Consider the following 10,000-nt stretch of genomic DNA (forward strand, 5'->3'; position numbering starts at 1 on the left):
AAAATTTCTTTTTTTTGTGAAGAAATTTTTAGAATTATGTTCATGAACCTAAAGTATCTGTATTACAATCCCCAAAGAGGGCACTTTAAGTTGATGATTACTTCTATGTGTAAAAAACTTTATTTATAATTGAATCAAGAAAAATAAGTAATTTACATTAATTTATATAGCGGATTTCACAGACACAATCACAAAGTGATTTACAGTTTGTATAGAAAATGGGTTTGTAAAAAAAAAAAAATCTAAGAATATTATAAAAAAATTAAAAATGAAAGTGAAATTTCCTCCCATTCCTCGCACCCCACCTGTCATGTCTCTATTCCCCACCAGTGGGGCCCGCCCCACACTTTGAGAAACGCTGGTTTAAGGTAAGTACAACTGGCAGCAGACCACGGGGCTGACCCAGGACACGTTTCAGCAAAGACTTAACTGCCTAGCCAACACACCATAAACTATACACTTCTGCCATCAAACTTCTTGTTCTTGCAACTGTAATTACAAATTACTCTCATACTTGTGACCCCAAAGGGAACAAGCGGTAGAAAAATGGATGGAAGGATGTCATACTTGTGATTCAGAAATGTGATAACAGCTGCATGTTTTAAAATGTTGCAAAATAAAAATATGAGATTAAATCAATATTTATTACCTAAAATTAGTACTGTTAAATACTTGTATCGATTCCTGCGAGCCAGGAATTGCTACCGTATTAGTTAAAATGTAAACGGCACCTAACCTTACGTAGAGTAGTTGCAAGGTGGGAAAAAGTCCTAATTTTCTCCCATTTCTAATTTTGTGAGGTGTAGCGGCAAGGTGTCCCAATACTTGTCTTTTTATTTCCTTCAATTCTCTAAATATCCCCCTTTCTCATTTCCAGGGAGTCCTGCCCACCGTGGCCTTTTCCGTGGCGTCCTTCATTGAAGAGTGCGAGGAGAGAGAGAGCCTGCCTGTGAGTATCCTCCTGTAACTACTAAGGTTGTCTCGATACCAAGATATCGGTACCAAAATGTATATTTCAATACTTTTCAAAATAAAGGGGATAATGAAAAAAAATAATTTATGGCTTAATTTTAACAAAAAAATCTTACAATGCATTAAACTTATTGTTGTAACTGCACTCTAAGAACAATTTTAGAAGATTTAAATAGAATAGATAAATAAAAGGGCTTTTCTTGTTGCACTCAAAGAAAAATATACAATTTTGTATATTACATTTAGCCTGCCATAATCTTGGATTAGGTTAGAATAGAATAAAAAAGTTTTATTGACAGGGGTCGGGAACCTTTTTGGCTGAGAGAGCCAAGAAGCCAAATATTTTAAAATGTATTTCCCTAAGAGCCACATAATATTTTTTTTAACACTGAACACAACTAAACGCGTGCATTTTTAAGTAAGACCAACATTTCCAGAGTATTATAGGTCTTTTATTCTTTGTATTAACATTGTTATTCTGAAGTTAACTGTGGAGGGGGCGTGGCCTGCGGGCCTGCAGCAGTGTGAAGTGAAGTGAATTATATTTATATAGCGCTTTTCTCAAGTGACTCAAAGCGCTTTACATAGTGAAACCCAATATCTAAGTTACATTTAAACCAGTGTGGGTGGCACTGGGAGCAGGTGGGTAAAGTGTCTTGCCCAAGGACACAACAGCAGTGACTAGGATGGCGGAGGCGGGAATCGAACCTGCAACCCTCAAGTTGCTGGCACGGCCACTCTACTAACCGAGCTATGCCAGCAAAGCGGGATGTTGCCAGAACCGGCCTCGAAATCAGCGACAGGTGCATAGAGGCCCACCTGGGCCTTCTTATCTAATCACCTGTCGCTCTGTTATAAGCAGCAGCCAGGAGGAGAGACGGGATTGAGGCTGGAGCCAGAGTGCGAGTGAGGACGAAAGAGAAAAAGACAATTGCTGGAAAGCAACTGAGAGAAAAATAAAATAAAACGATATTGGGCGGTTTAGCTCGGTTGGTAGAGCGGCCGTGCCAGCAACTTGAGGGTTGCAGGTTCGATTCCCGCTTCTGCCAACCTAGTCACTGTCGTTGTGTCCTTGGGCAAGACACTTTACCCACCTGCTCCCAGTGCCACCCACACTGGTTTAAATGGAACTTAGATATTGGGTTTCACTATGTAAAGCGCTTTGAGTCAGTTGAGAAAAAGCGCTATATAAATATAATTCACTTCACTTCACTTAACCCTAAAACAGGCTCTTGGTGGTCTGAAGAACCCCCAGGAGGGCAAGCCCCACACTAACCAATAATAAATAAATTACTTCATACCATTAACGCAACTTCTTGAACATATAAAAGCATGAGAATGTTTTATATTTTGAACGTTATTTTTAACTCTGTGATTACAAGTGGAATTATTCATTACTTAGCGTGTTAAGCAACGTCAGCTCAGGTTTATCTGAGAGCCAGATGCAGTCATCAAAAGAGCCACATCTGGCTCTAGAGCCATAGGTTCCCTACCCCTGTGTTAGATGTTTCATGATTAAATGTTGCCACTCTGGACCAAAGAAAGTTGTGAGTACAAGCACTTTGATAAAGAAGGTGACAATACTATTTAATTTGAGAAATAACTGGCTTTTTTCTCCTCCCACTTCGCATATCATCGTCTTCATATTCACTCTCATTTGTTAATTTGTATTAGGGCTCTCATTAATAACCAGTTTCCTCACGTGATCATGTATATATGCAGAATAATCACACAATCTATAATGACTGCGTATGTTCCTTTACCTTAACTGTGGATGGTTATCTGAGTGGGTTGTTATGCGGTCAATGCATACGTTGAGGGATGGGACGCCGACCGGTGTGCTCTTTGGCAAGTTTCTCTTCCTTTTCCCCCAGAAAATGCGTTAGTTAAGGTGGTGTCTCTCCAGCGGACAGACCGGGGAAGGTGGTAAGTGGGTGTAAGGATCGGTGTAACTCGACCTGTCGCCATCACGTTTCCACCTCGTCGCTGCCACCAAATAGCTTTGGGGGCAATAGACTACAGAATGTGGTGAAGTAGGCCGGCTTTATCGCATGTAGAAGCCTAAAAGTTTTGGTTGTGTTTCCCGCTCCATTTGCTGAATGGCGACATACGATATATATCTCGGTATTTTTTTCCATAAAGTAAAAACAAAACAGTCCTAGTTACCTGAGATACTAAGTATGTCGTTATTATGCCACATGCTGACATATTTTCAACTCATCATGCTTCATTTATTACAGCATTTGGGAAGCCTGTAGTTGATTTTTATTACAAACCCCGTTTCCATATGAGTTGGGAAATTGTGTTAGATGTAAATATAAACAGAATACAATGATTTGCAAATCCTTTTCAACCCATATTCATTTGAATATGCTACAAAGACAACATATTTGATGTTCAAACTTATCAACTTTTTTTTTTTTTTTTTGCAAAAATAATTAAGTTAAAATTTCATGGCTGCAACACGTGCCAAAGTAGTTGGGAAAGGGCATGTTCACCACTGTGTTACATCACCTTTTCCTTTAACAACACTCATAAACGTTTGGGAACTGAGGAAACTAATTGTTGAAGCTTTGAAAGTGGAATTTTTTCCCATTCTTGTATTACGAAGAGCTTCAGTCGTTCAACAGTCCGGGGTCTCTGTTGTCGTATTTTACGCTTCATAATGCGCCACACATTTTCCATGGGAGACAGGTCTGGACTGCAGGCGGGCCAGGAAAGTACCCGAACTCTTTTTACTACGAAACCGCGCTGTTGTAACACGTGGCTTGGCCTTGTTTTGCTGAAATAAGCAGGGGCGTCCATGATAACGTTGCTTGGATGACAACATATGTTGCTCCAAAACCTGTATGGACCTTTCAGCATTAATGGTGCCTTCACAGATGTGTAAGTTACCCATGCCTTGGGCACTAATACACCCTCATACCATCACAGATGCTGGCTTTTCAACTTTGCGCCTAAAACAATCCGGATGGTTATTTTCCTCTTTGTTCCGGAGGACACCACGTCCACAGTTTCCGAATATAATTTGAAATGTGGACTCGTCAGAACACTTTTCCACTTTGCATCAGTCCATCTTAGATGAGCTCGGGCCCAGCGAAGCCGGCGGCATTCCTGGGTGTTGTTAATAAATGGCTTTCGCTTTGCATAGTAGAGTTTTAACTTGCACTTACAGATGTAGCGACCAACTGTAGTTACTGACAGTGGTTTTATGAAGTGTTCCCGAGCCGATGTGGTTATATCCTTTACACACTGATGTCGGTTTTTGATGCAGTACCGCCTGAGGGATCAAAGGTCCGTAATATCATCGCTTACGTGGAGTGATTTCTCGAGATTCTCAGGACCTTTTGGTGATTTTACAGACCGTAGATGGTAAAATCCCTAAATTCCTTGCAATAGCTCGTTGACAAATGTCGTTCTAAAACTGTTCGACAATTTGCTTACAAAGTGGTGACCCTCACCCCATCCTTGTTTGTGAATTACTTAGCATTTCATGGAAGTTGCTTTTATACCCAATCATCAATCAATCAATCAATGTTTACTTATATAGCCCTAAATCACTAGTGTCTCAAAGGGCTGCACAAACCACTACCACATCCCCGGTAGGCCCACATAAGGGCAAGGAAAAATTCACACCCAGTGGGGCGTCGGTGACAATGATGACTATGAGAACCTTGGAGAGGAGGAAAGCAATGGATGTCAAGCGGGTCTAACATGATACTGTGAAAGTTCAATCCATAATGGATCCAACACAGTCGTTACCCACCTGTTCCCAATTACCCTGCACACCTGTGGGATGTTCCAACTAAGTGTTTGATGAGCATTCCTCAACTCTATCAGTATTTATTTCCACCTTTCCCAACTTCTTTGTCATGTGTTGCTGGCATCAAATTCTAAAGTTAATGATTATTTGCAAAAAAAGAATGTTTATCAGTGTTTACTTCAAATATGTTGTCTTTGTAGCATATTCAACTGAATATGGGTTGAAAAGGATTTGCAAATCATTGTATTCCGTTTATATTTACATGTAACACTATTTCCCAACTCATATGGAAACAGGGTTTGTATGTAAATGTTATATTTTTATCAACATGTGACAGCAGGGACCCTGCCATTCAAAACTAGGCTGCTACATTACTAATGATTAATGTAACTATAGCTGAAAAAATAGTACGACAGCAATAGAAGAGTTGTTAAGGCGGCCGCCTTAGCAACAAAGCGCTGCGGGGAACCCTGCATATAAATCCTAACCCAACTTTAGCTAAAATAGTTGGCAAGTTTTGTGAATGACATTCAAAGAATGAAACTGCATTAGTGTGGAAGTAGTATGGTCATTTTTCAAGTTAATTTCGATTACGCAAGCTAGTAATAACCTGTGATTAATCATGATAAATCCAAATTAAAAAGTCTGATGAATCTGATTAAAAATATCATATTTTGACAGCACTAATTTGTATTTTTTGTCCTTGTCTGTTTTTAATCCACATGGACTAATCCTGGTCCATCTGCAGGACAGGAAGCCTCCCTACACCCAGCAGAAAGTGGTGAGTGTGTGTTAGAAGGCGGAATGGGATGACGAGCATATTTGCCTTAATTCAATTAAATCCAGTTTACCTCAGAAGGCGGCCTCAGGGTACAAACATTCATCATTTAGTGTCTTAAAAAATAGTTTTAGTGTTTGTCTGATTTCCCTAAATAGCACTCTAGCTGCCTAAATGCGCCTTTCTTATCATATTACCCTGGAATGAAGGTTTTATCTGAATCGTCTTATTTATCCCTGGATGCCATTACCTACAGGAAGCGGCTTATTGGAGAATTATGTTAGCGACCATTAGAGTTATTGTGGTGATTCAATGCTTGTGGCTGCAACACTAAAACTGATTTATGTTAATAGTTTGAACCAACGTTGTATTTTCTTCCTTGACGTGGTCACCTTTACGACCCCGCAGATGCCCCGCTTTTCCCCACCAAAGCCCCTTGTGACCTCAGCCCCCAGGTCTCCAAACATTCCAAGGTGGTCGTCACCAAGACGTTGTCCCTCGCCGCCGGCCTGCTTCCACACTTCCTGCAAACACAGGGCACAAAGGAATCCGAAGATGCACGGTGTTTATATGGAACCGGGCTATCAGCAGCCCACCGTCGCCTCCATGACACGCGCCCTGTCGCCGTACACCCATCGGAAAATGTGCCAGCTCTCCAAAGACGCCGAGCAGAGGCTCAATCACCTCCAGCTCGGGCCGTACTACTTCAGGAAGGAGACGGAACGCCGGCCTCCATTTTTGGTATGTACCACTCATTTCAGAGAGGAAAGCCACTTCCTGTTCGAGGCTGATGTGGAAAATGTTGGAAAATTGAATCATTTTTGGTCCGTCAGTATGGAGGTTAATTTGCGTCTTTATTACGAAAGGTTCTTTTTGACATTGAATTTATGTACCGGTAACTGACTTTTTTGCGTTTGAATTTTGTGACTGGCAATTTCAATAAAAATAATTCAGTGCAAAAAAATTAAGTGTATAAAAAATTCAATGTATAGAAAATTCAGTGTCGAAAAATCCGCTGCTTCCAAAAGCAGGACTCACTTCCGGCAAACTATCCAATCCACTTTATTTATATAGCACATTTAAACAACAATAACGTTTCCAAAGTGCTGCACAGCCATGTTAAAAACAATTGTAAAAAAATAAAAATAAAATTAAAAAAATAGATATATATATTATGCTCCACCAATGACTGAATAAAAACAAAAAATAAATATAAAACCAATAAAAACAATATAAAAACTATTTTAAAGGGTAAAATCAATTAAAACCGTAAAATAGAAATCAAAGTGTATAAAAAACACAGAGGACCACACAACTCACGTAGTGTTAAAAGCCAAAGAATAAAAGTGGGTCTTAAGACGAGTCTTAAAAGAGTCCACTGTGGAAGCAGTTTGAACATGGAGGGGCAGAGTGTTCCAGAGCTTAGGGCCGACCACAGAGAAGGTCCTGTCTCCCCTGGTCTTAAGTCTGGTCTTGGGCACCACGAGCTGGAACTGGCTCTCGGGTGAGGGGAGCAGTGAGCAGCACCGGTGCCGCGCCCGGGAATCACTTTTGGTGATTTAACCCCCAATTCCAACCCTTGATGCTGAGTGCCAAGCAGGGAGGTAATGGCTCCCATTTTAATAGTCTTTGGTACGACTCGGCCGGGGTTTGAACTCACAACCTACCGATCTCAACCTACCTTGTTACATTGTTTAATGCATCCAGCGGGGCATCAAAACAAAATTAGGCATAATAATGTGTTAATTCCACGACTGTGTATATCGGTATCGGGTGATATCGGAATCGGTAATTAAGAGTTGGACAATATCGGAATAGCGGATATCAGCAAAAAAGCCATTATCGGACATCTCTAGTAATAAGTACAAGATTTACAGTATTAACACTTTTTAGGGTGCAACAAAAGACGAGACAACAATGACTAGCGAACACAACAAACTATACACTCCTGCCATCTGATGTATTGGACTTGCAACTGTAATTGAGACCCAGAAATGTAATAAAAGAAGATATAACAACTGAACAGCGGCGAACATGGTCTGTTGTTTGTTTTTTTTAATGTTGCAAAAAAGCCCATTTGATTTTATTTTAAAAAAAAATATTAACACATACAAAAGTACCAAAATTGGCATTGTTGAGTTCCGCTATCCATTACCATATAGCTCGGTTGGTAGAGCGGCCGTGCCAGCAACTTGAGGGTTGCAGGTTCGATCCCCGCTTCCGCCATCCTAGTCACTGCCGTTGTGTCCTTGGGCAAGACACTTTACCCACCTGCTCCCAGTGCCACCCACACTGGTTTAAAAAATGTAACTTAGATATTGGGTTTCACAATGTAAAGCGCTTTGAGTCACTTTGAGAAAAGCGCTATATAAATATAATTCACTTCACTTCACTACCATCTACTGGGAATTGGTACCATATCAGTTTGAATGTGAACAGTAACCATCCCTACTGATGCCTCCTACTGCATTCTCTTATTTTGTGGCGTGTTTCTGTACAACCATTGGAACAACAAGACAGTCCCATTATAATGCGTTCATGAACGACATAGCGCCTAACCTATTTGTGGCGGTCCAAATGTATTCATGGTGTGCCAAAACAAATAAATCTCCCTTGACACGTTGTCATCCCCCTTGCTTGTGTGGTTTTTGCATAGGCGGGCAAATCAATACCAATTAAAGCTTTCCACGTTCTGCAACAGAGAATTTACAATAAATGTATTGTTAAATTGACCGCCTTTTATGACCGTGTTACTCAGAAGTGATCATAGTTGTTTTTATAAAGACAAATGTTTTAATTTCAACACGCAGCGAGGGTCCCAAAATGAACATGATAAATATGGCAAGAGGATTAAGTGGGAAATAAAAGTGCATTCAGTTAATCTGTTAATGGGTTGTGACAACAATGTTTCACTGAGGGAATCTAAAGAGCTTCATAGTTTATGTCAGGGGTGCCCACACTTTTTCTGCAGGCGAGCTACTTTTCAATTGACCAACTCGAGGGGATCTACCTCATTTATATATATCATTTATATTTATTTATCTATGAAAGAGACATTTTTGTAAACAAGTTAAATGTGTTTAATGATAATACAAGCATGTGTAACACATATATATGTCTTTCTTTCACGAAGACAAGAATATAAGTTGGTGTATTACCTGATTCTGATGACTTGCATTGATTGGAATCAGACAGTAATGATGATAACGCCCACATTTTCAAATGGGGGAGAAAACAAGTTGTCCTTTCTGTACAATACCACATGAAAGTGGTTGGTTTTTGGCATCTAATTCATCCAGCTTCCATACACTTTACAAGAAAAACATTGGCGGCAAATTCCGTAGCTTGCTTGATTGACATTCACGGCACCCGAGGGTCTTGTGAGATGACGCTGGCTGCTGCCAGTTCATTATTATGAAAAAATGACAGAGAGGAAGGCGAGAAACACTTTTTATTTCAACAGACTTTCGCGCCGTCCCTTCCGTCAAAACTCTAAAGGCCGACTGCACATTTCCTATCTTCACAATAAAAGCCCTGCTTCATGCTGCCTGCGCTAACAAAATAAGAGTCTCGGAAAGCTGGCGTGCACAAGTGATGTGCACGCCAGCTTTCTGAGGGATCGCTTGTGCCTCGCCAGTTTTCCGAGACTCTGTATTTAGTTAGCGCAGGCAGCATGAAGCAGGGCTTTTATTGTGAAGATAGGAAATGTGCTGTCGGCCTTTAGAGTTTTGACGGAAGGTACGGCGCGAGTCTGTTGAAATAAAAAGTGTTTCTCGCCTTCCTCTCGGTCATATTTTCATAATAATGATCTTGCAGCAGCCAGCGTCATCTCACAAGACCCTCCGGTACCGTGAATGTCATTTAAGTGACGTCTTGGTGAAGATTGATGATCACTCATTTTTAGGTCTATTTTTTTTAAAAGCCTGGCTGGAGATCAACTGACACACCCCCCGCGGTCGACTGGTAGCTCGCGATCGACGTAATGGGCACCCCTGCTTTATGTGAATGCACCATTTTGTGTGTATCGCTGCTGTGAGGACAGACGTTTCTAAGACACCGGCTCTGTATTTTTTTTTTTTATCATAACAAAATTGTTCTGAAAGGGAGAGAACAAGCAATAGAATACACCGGAATACAACCAGCACTGCTTTTCCTGAGGGAGTCTCCTGTGGACAATTAACAGATAATTGATAGTCCAACTGCAAAGAACAAACCAATACCTAATGAAGTGGCTGCAACAGGAGGCTCATTCCTACAAAGAGCAGTTTTCTGTTCCAGGCATCTTGTTTTCAGCTGGAAGTAATGTGTTTGTGTGTCGGTCAATGCTTCTGTGTTTTGTGCCGACAGGTTCCGACTTCCAGCAGTCGAATGGAAAGGTCGCCACCAGAGAGTAACGTGCACTGCTGCCGCCAAGTCAGCTTCCGAGATGACAACACTGGTATGTTACATCAAGCAAGCCTTCCCTGAATTGTCCAGAGACAGATGTC

At 40.9% G+C, this 10,000-nt stretch overlaps 1 protein-coding gene across 3 annotated transcripts in view; it reads left to right on the forward strand.

The window, feature by feature from the left end:
• Positions 1-10,000, forward strand: part of spata6 (spermatogenesis associated 6) — a 35,598-nt gene that overhangs the window by 10,432 nt on the left and 15,166 nt on the right. For all 3 annotated transcript variants that reach the window (XM_061882978.1, XM_061882979.1, XM_061882980.1), the window contains exons 6-9: positions 878-949; positions 5,484-5,516; positions 5,922-6,254; positions 9,861-9,951. In XM_061882978.1, the coding sequence (XP_061738962.1) occupies positions 878-949; positions 5,484-5,516; positions 5,922-6,254; positions 9,861-9,951 (529 nt within the window). The remainder of the gene's footprint in view (positions 1-877; positions 950-5,483; positions 5,517-5,921; positions 6,255-9,860; positions 9,952-10,000) is intronic.

This window comes from Nerophis ophidion, linkage group LG22 (genome assembly GCF_033978795.1).
Source record: "Nerophis ophidion isolate RoL-2023_Sa linkage group LG22, RoL_Noph_v1.0, whole genome shotgun sequence".
Taxonomy (NCBI): Eukaryota; Metazoa; Chordata; class Actinopteri; order Syngnathiformes; family Syngnathidae; genus Nerophis; species Nerophis ophidion.